This window comes from Poromitra crassiceps (assembly GCF_964638095.1).
Source record: "Poromitra crassiceps genome assembly, chromosome: 4".
In the NCBI taxonomy this organism is placed as follows: domain Eukaryota; kingdom Metazoa; phylum Chordata; class Actinopteri; order Beryciformes; family Melamphaidae; genus Poromitra; species Poromitra crassiceps.
In genome coordinates, this window is record NC_139626.1 from 38552562 (window position 1) to 38572462 (window position 19901).

At 43.2% G+C, this 19901-nt stretch overlaps 1 protein-coding gene across 2 annotated transcripts in view; it reads left to right on the plus strand.

Annotated features, from left to right (window-relative positions):
* Positions 1–6942, plus strand: part of atf7ip (activating transcription factor 7 interacting protein) — a 43898-nt gene extending 36956 nt beyond the window's left edge. For both annotated transcript variants that reach the window (XM_083635277.1, XM_083635278.1), the window contains exons 5-14: positions 241–425; positions 588–725; positions 922–993; positions 1117–1217; positions 2817–2884; positions 3172–3810; positions 4157–4258; positions 4564–4662; positions 5488–5576; positions 6021–6942. In XM_083635277.1, coding sequence (XP_083491403.1) covers positions 241–425; positions 588–725; positions 922–993; positions 1117–1217; positions 2817–2884; positions 3172–3810; positions 4157–4258; positions 4564–4662; positions 5488–5576; positions 6021–6485 — 1958 coding nt within the window. In that variant the 3' untranslated portion in view covers positions 6486–6942. The remainder of the gene's footprint in view (positions 1–240; positions 426–587; positions 726–921; positions 994–1116; positions 1218–2816; positions 2885–3171; positions 3811–4156; positions 4259–4563; positions 4663–5487; positions 5577–6020) is intronic.
* The last annotated feature ends 12959 nt before the right edge of the window (positions 6943–19901 follow it).

Sequence of the window (19901 nt, forward strand, 5' to 3'; positions counted from 1 at the left end):
ATACTTGTTTGCTGTGATGTCATCGGTGATGTCATACGTGCCAATATATAAATAAGAATGTTTGTGGATGTTTGTGGAATCTCTGGATGGTACAAAAACATCCCAACAAAAAACGGCTCACCAACTGTGATTACAATTTAATCCTTTTGCCACCTCTTCAGAACTACTTTTAATGTGCGATTGAAAAGCGCAATATAAAAATGTATTGATAATCGCTGACTTCCTCCTTTGCTCCTACAGCAGTGCAGGAGAAGAGCTCCACCTCGGGACTGAAGCGCACTTTGTCCGAGGGTTCCGAAAAAGACGGAAAGACTGTGGAAAGGGACGGGAAGAGGCCGAAGGTGGACGACGTGGAGCTGGAAGCCCAGTTGGAACTGAAAATTACCGGTACTGCAAAAGGTGGCAGTCAACTTAAAATGGCAAAGGTTTGTATCATCATGTTACACCTACCTAACCATTTTATTATAGAGTGTAGGCTAACTGAGCTCAGTGCCAATAGATATCAAAGTATTTAATTGTGTGAGTGCACAGTGCAGCAGCCTGTACAGTAAGTTAACATTTTTGCCTTTTCTGACCTTATTCCCCAGGTTGTGCAACAGTTGGTGGAAAAACAGTTGAGGGTCTTGGAGCTAACGGTTTTTGACCAAAGCATGCAAGAGCTTAAGGGCAGAGTAGATAAGATCGAGTGTGCCACGAAACACCAGAACGCCATTAACACACTCCAAGTAAGTAGATTCTCTTTAATTTTTCTCATGTAATGTCCCCATCATTTCAAATTAAGCTTTTTAGCATAACGTGTAATACTGTAAAATTAAACGCTCTTTTACTGACTTGTGCTTGGTAGTTTAGGAGCTCTTAAAATTCACTCCTTACGGCTGGTAAAGCCCAAATCTTAAGTCTACCTCCTCTGCTGTTTTTTAGGCCAAGATTAACCGACTAGCGAAGAAGTTTGGCGAAGCCAATCAGGCGGCGGAGAACAAAAGAAAACAGGAGGTAAGAAATCAAAATTTTCCTTTTCACTTGATTACTTTTCTAAGAAAGATTTGTGCTTCTGGTTTTCAAATGAAAATGTCTGACAATGTTCTTACTAACATACGCTCTTATTTCTTTCTATAGATGGTTGCTGCTGCCGCTAATGCCGCCGCCGCCGCTGCTGCTGCTGCTACTGCTGCCGCTAACGCTGCCAAGATCGCTGCAAACACCGCTCCAACTCAACGGTAAGTGTGTGTCCGTGCCTATAGTAAATTCCTCACCTAGAAGCCTGTCAATGACAGTATATCTGTTCAAATGTTTTCCAGACCATTCCCTCACCTGACGGAATAGTTTCAGTTATCCAAATTTCCAGCATACATGTGTTTAAAGATGTCCTAAAATCGCACAGCACTGTGTGATCTTTGGTATTGTGTGTCAATTTAATTGGGCATTTGTATGAACGTGACAATACCGGACTGAAGCCAGTACTACACACGGAGCCGTTCACAGCGTCAATATTTGACATTGTCCCGGATTGCTATCTGTAATCACTAGAGACTGGATTGAAATCTAATGGAGACAGAATAGACTTCAATCCTTACATCCTCCAAAACCATACTTTTTGGAAACCCAACTTTTCATGACCCTTGTTCAGTTTGTCAGGATCAACTTTTTTTTATACTCCGTACGTCACTTAAAATATTTCTTATCAAGACTGGTTTGGAATAAACAAACACTTCCCAGTCTGTGTTTTGCACCTGCAAAGTAACCCCACATGGGTCCAGGTCCAGAGTCTTGTGACGTTCTACAATGTGAAGCCTGAGCGTTACCTGAGGCAGTGCAGAGTGTAGTTAAAACTGCACCTCTCCTCCCAACAGCGTGCTCCGTCGGCAGACAGTGGAGCCGCAGCCTGATGCGCCCAGTGGGGGAATGGCACCCTCTGGTGGTAAGACACCTGCACTGTCAGTCAAGAAGAAACCTAAGGAAGTTAAAGAGGTGAAACGGGAAGACGCTCTGACGGCCCCGCGCCATATTGCCATGGCAAAACGGCTGGCGGAAAACAGCGAAGGAAAATGCCGAGCAGACGTCAAGCTCCGCTCAATCAGTCCCCACTTGGAGAGAGCGCTGTACCACAATTGCAAGAGAAACTCGGCCTCAGGGAACCCCAGGCCTGACCGCTACGCCTCTTACATATTCCGCAACTTAGTGCCCTATGACATCTACTGTGAGTGGGTCTCAAAGGTCAACTATGTTGGCATGTTGGGAAAGGATGCACTGCCCAGAAACGTCAGGAGGACACTGAGGATGTACATCGAGCATCGATTCAATGACCTGTCCTGTGAAAGCTGGAGGGAGATTCGCGATGTTATCAATGAAATAATACGAGTGAAGAGAAGACCGGAATTTTTTCGGGATTGCGATGGAAGCAGACCTTCCATATCATCTTCTTGACATTCTTCCGTTATAAGAACGAAAGCATACTGGGACAATTGTCATTATTGCGTCACTGAAATTATTAAAGCATATGATGTCGTTTAATTATCATTCTCATTGTACTTGGACTCTCCACAGCACCTGTCAAAACAATGTTCAAACCAACCAAGTTTTGTGGATTTCGGATCCATACATGGACTACTACTTGCATACTGCTAAGCGCTTTAATGAAAACAGAGACATAATGTTAACTTTAATCTTGAGGTGGAAATAGGCCACATGTTGTTCAAAGATGACAGAGAATGGAATAAATTGGGAGTTCAACACCATACCACGTTCAGTCGTCTTCTTCGAGTGCCATACTGTTGTGGATATAAACAACTCTAAGCATAAGCAATCTTTCTAAACAGGCCAGTCGTCCGGACTTCTATGGAGATAACGCAGACTACACCTACCTATGCTTTGGCCAGTACAACTGGTGAGTGAGTCCCATTTTCTGGCTTCAGTGTGATGTTAATTTTTCTTATGGATGAGATATTGGTGAAATGGTTTGCCTCTATCTACCTCGTAATATTTTTTATCTGAAGATGAACAGGATACCTAACAGATTGTGGTATGGTACCTACACTCTCAATTGATTGCAAGTCACAGATTCATAACAGATGGATATAGAATGACACAGCATACCATTCATTTGAAGGCTCCAGTGACACCTCATCATCTGAACACAGGCCTTTTTTTTTCTATTTTCCCCATCAATTCCAGCTCCGACAGCTCGGCCAACTCCACTACCCGTGCCCACCTCTACAGCCATGGTGTCGCAGACCCCCATCTACCAGGTGATCAGCTCCACCTCCAGCCTTGGCTCCACCCTGTCCGGCAGCATCACCACCCAGAGTCCCATGGGCACCCTGCTGCTGAAGACTGCTGCCGGGACGGGCATGATGGGTCAGCAGCCGCTCATCATCCAGCTGCCTCCGTCTATGGCCAATGGCCAGACGGGGATGCTGGTCAACATTCCCGTCTCCTCTTTGTCGGCGGTCAGCTCGCTCAACAAAGCCAAAACCACTACACCCACCGCCACCTTTATACTCAAGCCAGCTCCTGCTGCCGGAACGACAGCCTCCTCCCAGGCAGCTATCACTGTCCCAGCCCTGCAGGCCTCCACCGGGCACATGCCCCCCGCGCAGATCTCTCTCACACGGGCCGTGTATCAGGGGGGCGCCGGGGGGATAACCACTCCGAATGCCGGGGTGTCTGTGACCACAGCCAGGACCCCAGCTCAGTGCGTCTCCGTAGCAGGAGCGATGTCTTCGACCTCTTCACCTGCAACCTCTGGACCAGCAGCAACAGGTTCCACTGCTCCAGGACCCCCGCAAGGGACATCTATGACCTCAAAGACAGGTAGGGGTGCTGTTGTTGACATGTGTGTGGACCTATTAGCTACACTAAAAAGTGTTTTAGCTGAGACGAGCAGCTGGTACACCGTATAAGTCACTCACTCTTTTGGTTGCTTGGTCTTAAAACTGACACACTGGCGCTTTGGCTCACTTGGCAGCCGATTGTCATGTGTGCTTTTGTTTTTTTCTCCGCATCTTTCTTTAGTAGTTCTCTAGTGTTCAAAGCATAATCGTATCAAGAGAAACCGATTTTGTATTTCCTGCTATATTATCTTTGTTTTGACCGAAGAATGGTGAGCTATCTTTTTCTGTTTTTGATTCCTTAATCAAAAATGTTTGTTTTGCTTCAGATAACCAGGCTGCTGGGTCTACTCCAGTCAAAGCTGCTGCCCCAGGGGTGCGTCCTAAAGGCTCTGTAATAGACCTCACTGAGGATGATGACGATGTGCAAGGTAAGGTTGAGCCGCAATTCCTTCTCCCCCTGTGCTAAAATAGATGTTCATGGGGGCTCACCTGGTAGGACGTGTACCACTATGGCTTAGTCCTCTTCCTGTGGCTGGCCCGGGTTCGAATCCAACCCGTGGCCCTTTGCTGCATGTCATCCTCTCTCTCTTGCTTAGCTTTCCTGTCTACCTACTTCCCTGTCTAATAAAGGTGAAAAAAATAGATGCTCATCTCATGCTTTGTTTTCATTCCTGAAGGTATAATGTATTGAAAAGCAATATTCTATTCTGATTTTCTTCTATGCTTTCCACAGTGACTGGAGTAGTGGCTGGAGTAAAGAATGCCACTGTTCCAACTACCCCAGCTACCCAGCGTCAACACCCAGTAGTCAGCATTCCCACAAATCCTACCAGTAAGGCCCCTCACATCATCATACTATACTGAGTGTGCGAGTGTGTGTGCGTAAAGACAAACCTGCAGCTTGCCCTCACTGGCACCTACACCATTTAGCAAGATGGGCAGATGCCCCGCCACTGGGAAATTAGGAGGGACAAAATTGTATTTTTGCCCATCTAGTAGTAAAAATTTAATATTTAATCTTCATATCTCAATCTTTACAATTTAACATTTCATTAAATATGAAGTAAGATATCTTTTCTGTTTCTGAATTGCACACACAAATGCACAGTTGCATTTGGATTGCTCCACCCCCTTTCCATCCCAAGTTCTTCTTTCTTCTTCTTCCCTGTAGGCTCCTAAGTGGAGCATATGGCTGCAATCACACTACGCCAATGGGCTCCATTCAGTCTTCCTCATACAGTGGAAGGAACACGATTGCGGTTTCTGTAGCAAGCGGTATCGTCCAAAAAAAGTTCATAAAAAAAATAGTATACAAAATGGCAAAAAATTGTCTGCACTACGTACCACAGGCGATGTTAATTAAGTAGAAGCAGCATAAGAGCCAGTTCGCATGCCGCGTCTGTGTTCAAATCTATTACTTTCAATAGTAGGCGTGCGCAAACGCGAGGCGCCTTTCCCCCCCCCGATTACAACCATGATGAAAACATCTTAACCTTTTGGTCACACAGGGGGAAGGGGGGGGGGGCACCACAAAACATTTACGCTTAGGGCACCCAAATGGCCAGCAGCGGCCCTGGACGGACAAATCATTTTTACTGTGCTTCTGCAGTCATTATACAGACATCTGTAATTTTGACATTTGTCTTCTGTCTTTCAGATGCTGGAGCAAGGTCATCCCCGCAAAGCAATCAGAACTTTACAAACTCAAGCAATCCTCAACTGACTGTCCACCACCGCCCCCCATCGGTGAGGATTAATAACTGCACTTTACATCTTTAACACAAACAAAATGTGTCCCTTTTATTCCGTGGTAAATATTCCTGATATATGCCAGCATACATGAAACAAATGGATTTTAGGCTGCCAGGCTGATTATCAGGCTTCCACCAAAAGAGAATGCCCCCCTTTTACATTTTGATTGTTGTAAAAATTATTTTAACCAAATTATTGAAATACCTCAAATGTATTAACTTTAAATGTGAAATGCTGTTCCTCCATAACTTGTTGAAGTAATATTCATTGGTAGCTTTCCAAAATCCTGTAAGGATAGATAGATAGAGATCGATCGATCGATACTTTATTAATCCCGAGGGAAATTCTGTTGCATAGGAAATAGTGATTGTAATCCAATGTCCCCCAGAGAGATTTCTCAGAGCAATAATTAATGGCAATTGTTTCCTCCTGTTGTAGGACTCGCCATCGAAATCCCGTACTGTAACCACTGCTGCAAGCCGGGCTGTGACCATGCCCCTCCCGCCTCTCCCCAGTGCACCCCCACCCCCATCCCCAGCAAGCCTGCCCCCAGGGGCCGCCCAGACCAACCTCCCTCAGCAGCCGCAGCTGAAGCTGGTGCCGAGCGCGACGGGTATCGTGCTGTCCTGGTGCGTGGCAGAGACTGATCGCACCTGCGCAGCTGTAGACAGCTATCACCTCTATGCCTTCCACCAAGACAACTCAAGCGGCAATGCGGCACAGCAGCACTGGAAGAAGATTGGGGAGGTGAAGGCCCTTCCTCTGCCCATGGCCTGTACACTCACCCAGTTCCAGTCTGGCTCCACTTACCACTTCGCTGTCCGAGCCAAAGACGTCTACGGCCGCTACGGATCCTTCTGCGAGCCTCAGTGCACCAACGTCATCAATTCCAGCTCCACCTAAGCTTTTGAGGAATGGATATTTTGTTTTTTGTTTTGTTTTTGTGGTTGGAAGTTAATATGACTCCTTTTACTTCTTTAATTGTGTTAGGAAAGTCAAATATTGCGCGTTGAACACATTCAAACATCTGTAAATATTTCTCTGCATAAAAATTGGACTTTTGACTGACTGGCAGTTCTTGATGCGCCAACGGTTCTTTTCGCCTTGTTGTGTTGTATATTTTTTGTGAGTTAAGCTGTTGTATATAGTTGAATTACTTAACCCCTACCAAGTCATATATTTATGTTGTTGACTTCTGTTACTCTGACCCAGTTGTTGTTTGCTTTACTGGACAGTAGTATTCTCAGAATGGCACAGAAATGCATAAATGTGCAGTAGAAACAGAATTACTTTCTTTACTTTTGTATGTTTTGTCTGGCAACCAGACTTCGAATAACAATAAAAAGGTTTTATTAAAGTTTGTGCAGTTATTTTGGGATACATTTCATATCCTTTACTTTTGACCTTAAAGGAGAACACCGAAAAACTTGATTTATTTTGCACATAATCTCACACACCAGAAAACTAAACAGTTTCGCAGACATTCATAGTTGGACAGTTATTGAGACTTGATTTTAAGTTGTGGACCAGTGATGTCATTCATGCACAAATGACATCCTCGGTCCATAACTTAAATCGACTGTCAATAACTCTAAATGAATGCCTGCATTCTGATGTGTGAAATCATGTGCAAAATAAATCAGCCGTTTTGGTGGAGTGTCCCTTTAAGCTCTATATTTCATTATAGGGACCACCCAGTCTTTCAATATGAACACAGTGCCCCCTAGAAACAGATTTAAAGTCTGAAAGATAATATTGCAAAATAACATTTTATTGAAAGTTGTATTGACCAGGGAAGCTAGTATATAGCTGGATGGTGTGTGATGTGTTTATTCTATTATACTATACTTATCTAGCCATTACATTTTATGTTGCTCTGCACAGCCCAATACAGCATTATTCTCCAATTTTGACACAATCAACACTTTAACTCTGAAGGCAAAAATGCCCCACTACCTTAGCTAACTCTATAGCTAGCTTAATGCACTACAGCAGGCAGCAGTAAAGCTACTCGGTCCCACCCATCGTTTTGCTGTCACATTTCACTGCCCTATCCAGACCATTTTGACTGGGGTGGCTAAGGTGGGGCACAGACATAAGCAAGGGTGGCAATGAGTGGCATTTAGGAAGGAGTAGACACTGACAGGTCTCAGAAGTAAAGAGCACACACCCAAAAAAGGCACACATTTAGTACTCGTGAACTAGGCTACTCAGTATGATGTAGCCTATACGAGGGATCAGCTGAGCAGCATTTTGGTAAACAAACCGTGTCACTGGGTGGCAACGGCAATGGAGCCCAAGTGGCGCGAGGCGTGAGTGTCTGCTCTAGCCGGCTTGACTCTGTTTACATTTTAAAAACTGCGACAGTTCACACAACTTTAACACTACATGCATATATATTATACATCAAACTCTTGAGCTACTTCTACTCTCACTCAGAATGTCAAAATATAAGCGATGTGATGTATAGTTTTTGAGATATTAACGTTTGTTTGGCACGTACTATTAACTAAACACGATTTCAGACGGACAAGCACGTATTTTATTGTCACACGAACACTTCAACACATGCATGCGGCCACAAATACACACTCATGCTGACGGTGGCCGGTGAAATTTGTCCTCTGCATTTGACCCATCCAGGCTTGTCCTTTCCTCCGAGGGGCAGGCCAGGAGCAGTGGTCGCTTTTTCTTTCCAGCGCCCGGGGACCAACTTCAGATGTTGTCGTCACTGGTCGGATGACGATCTTCTGCATGTTTTTAGTGGGGGGGTTATGTACGGAGGAACCCCCTGGGGAGCACAGGGGTTCTAACTGCCACAATAGGGTACACACAAGACTACTATAACTATAGTAGTTATAGTAGTTAACTACTATACTCACAAACTGACCATTAACTAATAATCAACTACTCAGGAACTGACCAACTAATGATATTAGCCTATATTCCTACTATAGGCACAAACTGAATCTAACTCATTAACTACTCACAAACTGACTTTAACCAATCATTAACTAATAGTTCCTCATTACTTCCGCCTACTTATGTTGTGTACTTTATTGTAGAGTGTTATGAACATTTTGCTTCGAGCAAAAAATAAAAACGGGGAAAAATGCAAAATATATTTTTTGCATTTACTTTTTATTTTTGTTTTTGGTTCTATTTAATTAATTACTTGCGAAAATCGCCACATAGCCTATGCCCTTTTATGAATTTGGGCCCTTGACCCTCTAACATCCTCTGCACGTGCCGTGTTGTAAGCTACAGCAAACAAGTGGGAATAATATTGCTGCTCCATTCACATAAGACTAGATTACCCTCTCACCACATGGCCTTTTTTTTATCTCTCTATTTTTTCCTTAAAAAAATCTTGAATGATGTCTGTGACAAGGGTCATATAAGTGATATGATTTAGACTTTGTTTTTTTGTGTTCGAAATAATCTATTCTAAATCATAGCTATGGTGGGGTTGCATAGCTGCTACTTCTAATATTTAACTAAACTATATAGGACTAGCGTGACGTCCTTGACACCAAGAAATGCGGAACCCCGCGGCAGTTAATAGTATGAGTTGTGCCAAACAAAGGTTAATATCTCAAAAACTATACATGACATCGCTTATATTTTGACATTCTGAGTGAGAGCAGAAGTAGCTCAAGAGTTTGATGTATAATAGGGCTACACGTCGTGTTAATGTTAAAGTTGTGTGAACTGTCGCAGTTTTTATAATGTAAACAGAGTTAACCGGCTAGTCAGCCAAAGCCTCGCGCCACTTGGGCTCCATAGGGTTCCATTGCCATTGCCACCCAGTGACGCGGTTTGTTTACCAAAATGCTGCTCGGCTGATTCCTCGTAGGCAAGAGTACCTGGCTAACAAAAAAAAATCGAATTAAACGTATTATTTATCTGTAGTTTCCACAAGATGGCAGATAAGGGGTCTATCGCCCATGCTTAGATGACTCGGAAACCCTGTTTTCAAAGGCCACCTGTTTAGGTGGCTTCATTAGCATGCCAAAAGAGTGAACATGCAAGGAGAGTTTGAGAAACGCCAACCTATTTCTGAGATGAAGATGAGAAAATAACGACCTGCAAATCCTTTGAGGTATGCATAGAGTAGTGTAATTGTCTTTAATTTGAGCAGAGCTGTGGTTGCAGTTGCATTGTGCCTTCAAGTTGATGGTAACATTTTTCCTGTTTAATACAGTAATTTGTTCATATTCGTCAGGTTGCCATACAGTCAATGGTCCTCCTGAGACACATCTGTAAAGCCTCAATTAACAACCCACAACATAAATCGGAATGTATTTTGTTCCCTTTAGGAAAGTGGTTTGGTGGGTGAATAATTGACATATTGATTTAATTCTTGTTGTATGAATTTGAACTTAATGTTGTTAGGTTAACTTTGTAGACAGTTTGTTGAATTCAGCTGCCTGTAGCCTAATACATACACATGTAAACCTAAGCCTTTTCTATTGAATGTTGCACTTTAAACTGGTGACTGCAAAGTGTAAATTTGGGGGAATAAATTAATGTGCATAAAGTGTTTATGCACATTAATTAGAGTGAATCCTCGTAATGTAACTTAAAGGGTACTGAACCCTAAAACACTTTTTTCCAGCTTTAAACCAATGTATATGGCTTTTGAGTAGTGTTGCTGAAGGATCCTGGGCCAAATCTGAGAGGGGGTTGTAGCCATTTCAGTGGTCTGTACAGACCATTGGTCTGTACCACTAGGGGGCGCTAAAGCAAATGGTCCGGACCAGTTGGTGTGGTCTGTCACTGTACCACGGACCACTGGTGTGGTAGGTCAGGGTGGTCTGTCACGTGGTCCGTCAGTGTTCCTTCTCATTTTAATGCATGGTCAGTCAGCACAGACGCTCTGACCATGGTCCGGACCACTTAGTGTGTGGTCGGTCAGCTGGTCAGTGTGGTCTGTCACGTGGTACATGCCCGTCTGGGCAAACGACAGCAATATGACCGACATCTAACTAACGTTAGAGTGGGGGCTGTGTCTTGGGTTCATGGGGGGACCTTTTATTAGCTTGTTGTATTTAATACATATTAGCTAATGTTAGCTTGTAGCTGTTAGCTGCTGTTTTTTTGTTTTTGTTTTTTTAGATTATTTTTTGGGCACTTTTGCCTTTATTTAGAGGGGACCGACAGGAAAGGTGGGAAGAGAGAGGGGATGACAAAGGACCTCGGGTCGGATTCGAACCCATGTCGGCCGCATGAAGGACCAAGCCTCCGTCATACGCGTACTACCAGGTGAGCCACCAGGACGCACATGTTAGCTGCTGTTCACCATGAAACTTGCGGCAGAATAGAAGACCTGATACCATTGTGTTGTTACCAAAATTAAACTGCTGGTTGGAGCAAAAAGTGATAAACAAAATGACTGACAAATATATTGACTTGTGATATTGCGGTTTTGGCTGGGAAACGTCAGCCTGATTAGATAACGTTAGCATTATTAGTTATTAGATAACGTTAGCTTGATACGTGGCTATAGATAACATAGCTAATCGGTTTACCAGCTACAAGCCCCGCTAATTCATCCAATACCGTCTTGTGTGGATAATGTAACAGTCGCAAATATGCCTGACGTTACTACTGTTATGCTTCTGGAACCTTGTTTGGTTGCAGTAACAGATCAAGCCTCTATTCGGGTTTGGTCGCATCCCAGCTAATGTTCTCCCCAGGGGAAGCAGGCCGCTCCTGGCTTATACTAATGTCGTAGCGTTTATGCGATCCACTTCCCCGCAGCCAACGCAAGCCAAAACACGACCAAACATGCCATAATAACATCCGCTAAATCGTCCAGAATCCTTCACAGCCATCCCTGGGCTGATCTGGCCGATAAATTGGCCAGGTTGCCATTTGCGAGTGACTTTTATCAGCTAATGTTAGTAAGCAAACAAAACACCGGGGTATGCTGTCAACCTGTCTCACTGTGTTGGGAGGCCAGGCAGCTGCTGGGCTCGTGCAAGTACGGCACAGGCTGCCTGCAGTTACTCTAACGGCCACCGGTGTCAGTAAGAGTCAGAAGGTACACAATGGGCATTTTAATATTTTTTTATTTTAATAGTCATTCTAACTTAATTGTATGTACTGCTTAAATTTGATGGGGAAACTATATACTGGTATTGATTGTTTATGTTTTCACAGTGTTTTCTACAGTGTTTCCTACAGTGCCTAAAGTATGGGGTAACCCACCTAAACTCAGGTTGCCCACCTTTTCAGCCTGACATCAATCAATCAATCTGTATGGATGTTTATAATTTATATACATTATTTTTTGTCGATAGACGATCACCAGTCAATTGATTTATTTTCCACTACATCACTGCATAGAACGTTTTATCTGTTATGTGTGTCATGCAACAATAGAGGGAGCCATTTGTTTCTTTTATAGAAATAATTTCCTTGACAATTGTTTCAACATCCCTTCCTCACTGTAGCATCCCTCTAATTCAAAATCCTAGAGGGATCCACCACTCTCTCTCTCTCTCTCTCTGTCTCTCTCTCTCTCTCTCTCTCTGTCTCTCTCTCTCTCCCTCCCTCTCTCTCTCTCTCTCTCTCTCTCTGTCTCTCTCTCTCTCTCTCTCTCTCTTGCTCGCTCGCTGTGGAGGAGGGGGAGGAAAGTGAGTGAGTGCAGTTTGAGTTGTGTTCTGCGCTCTCCGCCAGCCAGAGGTGTGTGTCGGCTCCACACTCTCTATCTCTGGGTAGCAGCGCCACACCATGCAGCCAGCTGAGTGCCATATCTAACAGTTGTGTTGGCAAAGGGTTCCAGCTCGTCCAAAGGGAAGGTGGCATCTTGCTTTGAGGAGGACAGAAGATCCAGAAGATTGACCAGTTGCAGAGAGGGGGGATCTAACTGAAAGCCCCCCCTGCTCGTCCCACTAAACAGAGCAAAAACGGAAGGCTTTGGAGTATTAAATTTTTTCTTTCGTTTTATATTTTTCTTATTCCTCATCGCGGTGCTGGGAGGTGCTTCATCGTTTCATATAGTTGCTCTCTCCATCACTTGCCTCCTCATCTATTTCTCCATCTACCTGGTTTACAATTTCCTCTATTTATGAGTGAGAAAAGAGAGAGAGGAGGGGGGAGTTTTTGTTTCCATTTTTGCCCCTTTCTTTCCTCCTCTCCACTCTTCCCTCCCTTCACCATACCATAGCATACCGGTCAGTCCCTCCTTACCATTTCTCTGACCACTGTCATCACTTCCTGGCACCACATTCCACTCCTCTTTCTGTCTCTAAAGTCTGATGTGACGTGAACTTGGACTGAATTTTCTTCAAAGAGAACCAAAACAACAACAACAACAACCTCCTCATCAATGACCCCCCCCCTTTTCCTTCTCTTTTGGTCCCTCCACAACCATTTCCTATGCATCACACTCTTGCGGGATTCTTTAATGTTAACACTAGGTAGGTTAACTATCGTTTAGTGTCTGTCTATCTGTCTGTCTGTGTGTGTATTTGTGTGTGCTTTACGTATACATAAAACACACATTAACACACACATACACTCGCACACTAAACTATGGCTAAACGAGTGCTCAGTGAGTCGATGTTGGTCTGGTCTCGCGCCGTTTGTCACGTCCTCATCTCTTATGCCCATCAAGGCAAAGTGCAGCCATTTTTAATTGTTGTATTTGAGAAATCTTTTCATCTGTCCAGTGATTTGGCCCAATGTCATGTCTCTCTTTCCATCTGAAAGATTTTTTCTTTTTTTTTTGCAACCTGTTGTAAAAAGAGAGAATCAGTTTGAGTCCTGAGGGAGAATGCATTTTCAGGCATTTTATTTATAATTGTGATCTTGATTGGTAGCTTGTTTAGCATTTGGCAAAGACGGTGATATTCAGTCTAAAGTAATGGATATTCTCTTATGCAGTGTCAGGTGTCACGCTGCTTTCAAAGTTTGGAGCCAATGGCCATTTCAAGTCATTTTGAGTGCATCACATTTTTAATGCTCGATTTGCCCTTATTGTTATTCTGCTGGTCCATCACAAGCAATTGGTTATCTTACCCCCTCTCTGCCCCCTCTCTTGTCACTCTCTCTCTCACACACACACACACACACACACACACACACACACACACACACACACCACCACACATTTTCAAATGCCCCATTATCACCACAGGCTTTCTCAGAATCTAATTCCATTGCTTCTACCTGTTTTGCCTCCGCTCTTCCTCCTCTACTTGTGGTTACTAGTCTCATCCTTGGTCAGGCAAGTTGGCATTAGTTGGTTGTTGACCAGTGGATTAAGACACTGCCGATGCCTGACTGTGGGTTTGAAGCGTCATAAATAGAGACAGACTGAGAGACAGATCAGGAATAGAATTGATCTCCCAGTTCATCACTCCCCTGCTCTCTTTCTCTGTCACATTTGCCTCCTTCCTTCATGTTGTCTTTGATGCTCAGTCTGTCACACCTCTGGGGAGTAAAACGACACCACCTTTTTGAGCCTATATATCCATGGACATCTATTTGAAATTGCCTGCACACTGAACCTACAGTAAAGGTGACTAATCAAAGCCAGTAGAATAGGCCTATACCAGACCTGCGTTGGTCTCTTTTTTTCTCTTCCTTGTGGACTGAAGAAAAGCCTTAATAAATACATCCTTCTTCATTGAGAGTGGGATATCGTCATGAAGGAATATGAAGGACCACTCGTTCTGCTCTCTTTGCTTTTGTGTCTTCTTCACTCTGCTCCTCTGTAAACCATCTCCACAACACTTCTATCAATTATGTGTTACAGAAAAGAGTTAATTAGGTGAGTAGTGAATTAATATCGCACTCACTACTTCTTATAACTGAATGTATGCACATGCATGAGCAGGTGCGCGTGTGTGTGTGTGTGTGTGTGTGTGTGTGTGTGTGTGTGTGTGTGTGTGTGTGTGTGTGTGTGTGTATGTGCGTGCACATTGAGTGTGGGTTTGTCTGCATGCTATTGGTGGACATGCTATTCTGCATGAACTTTGACTAGCAGGTTCTCTGTGAAGGGTATTTATGTCTTTTCATATCTTTCTGTACAGTTAAACCTTTCTTCACCCCACTGAGACTAATTTGTTGTTTCTCAGGCCATGCCTGAGATCTTAATCTATTTTCTATACATTTACTCTCTCTCTTTGAACGCCCTGCCTTTACTTCACCAGTCCTGATGTGACCAATTTAAATGGAGAAAGCCTAGTTCTACACTGAAACATTGCTCTCAATGGTGATTTTGACTGGGAGATCTTTTTCTCTCAAAAATACACAAAATTCATCTGGACTTGGAAACCAGCCTGAAGTAGGCTATGTTAATTTTTCCGATTGAATCCCTCTCTCTCTGTCTAGGCTATAGAAAGCCAAAGTTACACAGCACGCCCACTTCCAGTTTAGGCATACGCACCAGAGCCGTTTGTCCGACATTCTTTTTTTCTTCTACATTTTGGAAAATCCTTATAAAAATGGTTTTCCTTGGTCAAACCAAGCGATTCGGCTATATTTGGAATCATGAGAGACAATAATAGAACATTTCAGTCGGACCAACAACAAAAAAAGATTAAAATATATAAATATATAATATATATATTTTTTGTTTTTAAGTAAAACCATTTTCATAAGCATTTTACGAAAGGTAGATCGCAAAAAGAATGACTGACGAATGGCTCTGGTGTGTATGCCTAAACCGGACATGGGCGTGAATTTGGATCTCTATACAACAAGTTATTTTGCTCACTGTATACTTGACATAGTCCACCCAATTAGTCCAGTACAGTGTACAGGTACATGGTTCATACTTCACATAGTCCACCCAATTAGTCCAGTGCAGTGTACAGGTACATGGTTCATACTTAACATAGTCCACCCAATTAGTCCAGTGCAGTGTACAGGTGCATGGTTCATACTTCACATAGTCCACCCAATTAGTCCAGTGCAGTGTACAGGTACATGGTTCATACTTCACATAGACCATCCAATTAGTCCAGTACAGTGTACAGGTGCACGGTTCATACTTAACATAGTCCACCCAATTAGTCCAGTGCAGTGTACAGGTACATGGTTCATACTTCACATAGACCATCCAATTAGTCCAGTACAGTGTACAGGTGCACGGTTCATACTTAACATAGTCCACCCAATTAGTCCAGTGCAGTGTACAGGTACATGGTTCATACTTCACATAGTCCACCCAATTAGTCCAGTGCAGTGTACAGGTACATGGTTCATACTTCACATAGCCCACTCAATTAGTCCAGTGCAGTGTACAGGTACATGGTTCATACTTCACATAGCCCACTCAATTAGTCCAGTGCAGTGTACAGGTACATGGTTCATACTTCACATAGCCCACTCAATTAGTCCAGTGCAGTGTACAGGTACATGGTTCATACTTCACATAGCCCACTCAATTAGTCCAGTGCAGTGTACAGGTACATGGTTCATACTTCACAAAGTCCACCCAATTAGTCCAGTGCAGTGTACAAGTGCACGGTTCATTGGCATATTTACATGCATTAGTTGCAGTCCTGTGCCTCTCCTTGTACGTCAGCTGACTGAGGATCATTATCTCTCCATTTATTTATTTATTTATTTATTTATAGCTTTAATTAATGCTTAATGTTGACCCCCCCTCATCCCCCCCAATAATATTACTTGCTGTATCCTGCTTGTTGAATCTGCACTACATCTCTGGAAATGAGTCACAGGTCTAATGGGAATTCTACACCAGCTTTACTATATTAAGGTCTTTGGCATGCCTATGATTGTACTGTATACTATAGTAGATGACATACAAGGCCATATTATAGGCCACATTTCAAAATGCATCATAGATTATTTGTAATGTTGCTTGCCTTTGTTGCTTGCTTTCATACACCCCATTTACACCTGGTTTTTAGATGTGACCTGTATCGGGATAAGTTATCTGGATAAGGAAAAATGCTTGCCAATGCAAGGTGTAAATGCATCGTGAATGTGATCAGGATGTGATCACTTCCTGACCACATCTGGAGCTAGCCTGGCTCACATTGTGTTATCCATTATCCAGATAACTTATCTGCATACAGGTCACATTTAAAAACCAGGTATAAATGGGTTGATAAAGCCAAGCAGCAAAATGGCAATAAGCAGCAACACATTTTGACCGTTTCAATGTGCTAGACCAAAAGGAAATGTCATATCAGAAGACACAAAAAAAAAACATAGAATTGCACATTCCCTAAAATATAATATAGGTTTTCCACATGTTATTCTTATGCTAATTTGCAGCATAACTAGGGCCTTTGTGCCAGCCTCTTCTTAAATATTCTCCAGAGGAGAGGAGTGGCCCCCTGCTCTAAAAGTTTTGAGTGTTCTGTGAGCCCCAACAGTCAGAATGATTCACTACAACGAGCTGAACCCAAAAATGACTTTTATTTTAGTTTATTTTAGTTTATTTAATAATGTATGCCAAAAAATAAAAAAATCTAATTTGTTTTGATTTTTTCCACTGTTTCACATCAAGTTCATTTTTCAGGATTTCATTCATAACTAATATGGTGATGTAACGAAGAACTATAACATTTCTACCCTATTTCAACCAATCATATCACGTCATGGCAGCTGTCAATCAATCTTCATTTCGAGGAGAAAATTCTGCCCCCAAGAAGGCCGCCTAGTGCCTGTAACCTGGGCAGAATTTCTAGCCCATAAATGCTAATATACTTGGCCAATAAGTATTATGTGTAACTTACAAAATAAAGCAAACAGTAATGTTGATGTAGAATTCATAGGACATGTAATTTGTTCGTTAAATTCGCATTCCAGGAATATTGTATTTACCGCGGTTCTTTACTAGTTCTTGCTAGTTGACGCTCCAAGCCGACAGGCAGCACTCTTGCTCGGCATGCCCGCCCTGGTCCGCACGGAAGCAGCCGGCTGCCCGGTTCTCTCCGGATCCCACTCACGTAGCGCCAGAAAACGCTCGATTTGGGGGCGGAACATGCCAGGATTGGCCAACACCAACTCAGAACTGTCAAATCAAATCATTGACACGTTATGGCCCGCCTCTCAACCCTCTTTCATCTCAAGCAATATCTGTTTTCAGTGTGTTACGTCACCGGCCCTCTCTGAGACCCGGTTCATGTGGTCTTTATGTGTTTTTAAGAGGTGAGCACATATCAATATTAATACAATAAATTTACCCCAGGATAATTTTTTAGATTAAGAGCATTTTTGCTTAAAAGCGCATACTCGTCACTTGGGCTTCACACTAATAAAGGATTCATGTTAAAAAGAGCCGCCATTAGACTTTGGGTTCAGGTTATTGCGATACGGTAGGTAGCCTACATGTCAAAAACAGAAAACTGTTGGTTGATTTCACATCAACAGATGATTTGGACATAATGAAGAATTATAGTTGACTGTTATTCTCAGGTTATTATTGAGTGGTGCTGTTTTTGTGTTGCATAAAAACAAACACATTTTATGTGGAAGCACATGCCATGTCTTGGAGAAGGAAGTTAAGGTGCTATGTAAATACATAACTGTTTGCTGCTAAAAAAAATATATATATATGGCTTCCTGGCATGCATAACTCTCACACTATCATAAATCAACATTTTGGAAATAAAATAAATTCATAAAATGCGTTGCATACATAATTCATTACAGTGCCAGACAGGATTAAAATTCTACACACGCAGATATCCTCCGACAATTTTCCTAGGGCTAAATTGTGTATACCTACATTCCTCACTTTCTCAAAATACACACATTAAAATTGAAGATTGGAAATGCTGAACACACACAATCATCGTTTGAACAACAAAAGAGGTGAGAGGATGGAAAAAATTAAGTAAGAAAACATTAGATAATGCATACATTTTACAATTGAATTGTTGTTGGGGGGGGGGGGGGGCATGTAGATACATGGGCTTGACCGAGTCGAGCCTTGACCTCTGAGGCCATTGACTTGTGCACACACTGGCATTCAGCCTTCGCCAAGACCACGTCCATCCAGCGGCGCACTGTGCCGCCTAACGCTGCCCCCCCCTCTCTCCCTGCAGGCTGACGCAGAGGAGAGCGCGGCGCGGCGCGGCCATCATGACCGGCTAGGTGGACCAACCCAACGGCAGGAGCGAAAGAGAGCCGCGGAGGAGGAGGGGAGGGAAGGAGAGGAATACACACTCGCTGCTCATCTCCTCTCATCTCCAAGGCAACCGTGTTCACACGCTCACACACTTCTGGGAGGAGACCTCGGCGAGCTGTATCACCAGCGCTGGAGGAAGGGGGGATGAATCGGACAGAAAGAGACTACCGAACGAACGCCCCTCCATCACTCTTCATCGCTCATCTTTTGTTTCTTTGTGTTGAGTTCACACTTTTCAGTTTGACAGTCAACTTGTTGCTCTTCTAAGAACCACGTCAAAGGCGTCTTCCAACAACCTTGAAGATTTTTGGCCTCTGTATATTTTAAGTCACTGTTCTCAAAGAAACTCCCTGTGCTCCATATAACCAATACGCATCAGAGAGCAGCTGCTCCTCAACACATAGCCTCCACCTTCACAATAATAGTTAATGAATGACTTGCCGGATATGGAAGTGATAAGCATTGGATAGTTTGTACATCTCCTTATTCCAATTTAAAAACCATCATCTTCTCATCATCTCATCAAAGTTCCCCCATACTGATACACCTAACAACTCCACACTCATCCACCCCCGAACGGGACCTGCATCCCTCACTCTGCCGTCTCCAGTCTTCTCTGCGTGACTTCATCTGTCCACCTTCCCTCCACCCGAGGCTATGAGAGGAGGAGTCCAATCCCAGATCACACCATCATGCCCGTTCTGAAGAGCAGAGAGGAGATCTGGGCTGGCAATGTACAAGGTAAGCCAGGCCCTGTGTCTCCTCATCCTTTCTCTGTGCAATGCAATACTCTCTCCCCCCCCCCCCCTCTCCCTCATACCTGTGCACACATTCATAGGGTTTCATGTCAGTACCTGAATCAAATCATTGGATGATCACTAAACGATGATGTAGGATTGTATTATATTATGTCAATTTACCCTTCTATTAATCCACCTAACTTATGGGAAGATGCACTCCATTGTCTATTTCCTTAGGTGTTTTTTCAGATAACCTTAAAGTCCCTGGAAACCAGAAATATTTTTTTATTATTAAGCATTTTGAGTTCATCACATCACAGGAACCTATGTTAATAAGCCACCAGACAAATTTGAACGATGATGAACGCCGCAAAGTATATAAATTTAGGTTTGAGAGTCATGGCAAAAGTCATGAGAATCAACCAATTAGATTTTAGAGTGTGTTTTCTCCCGCGG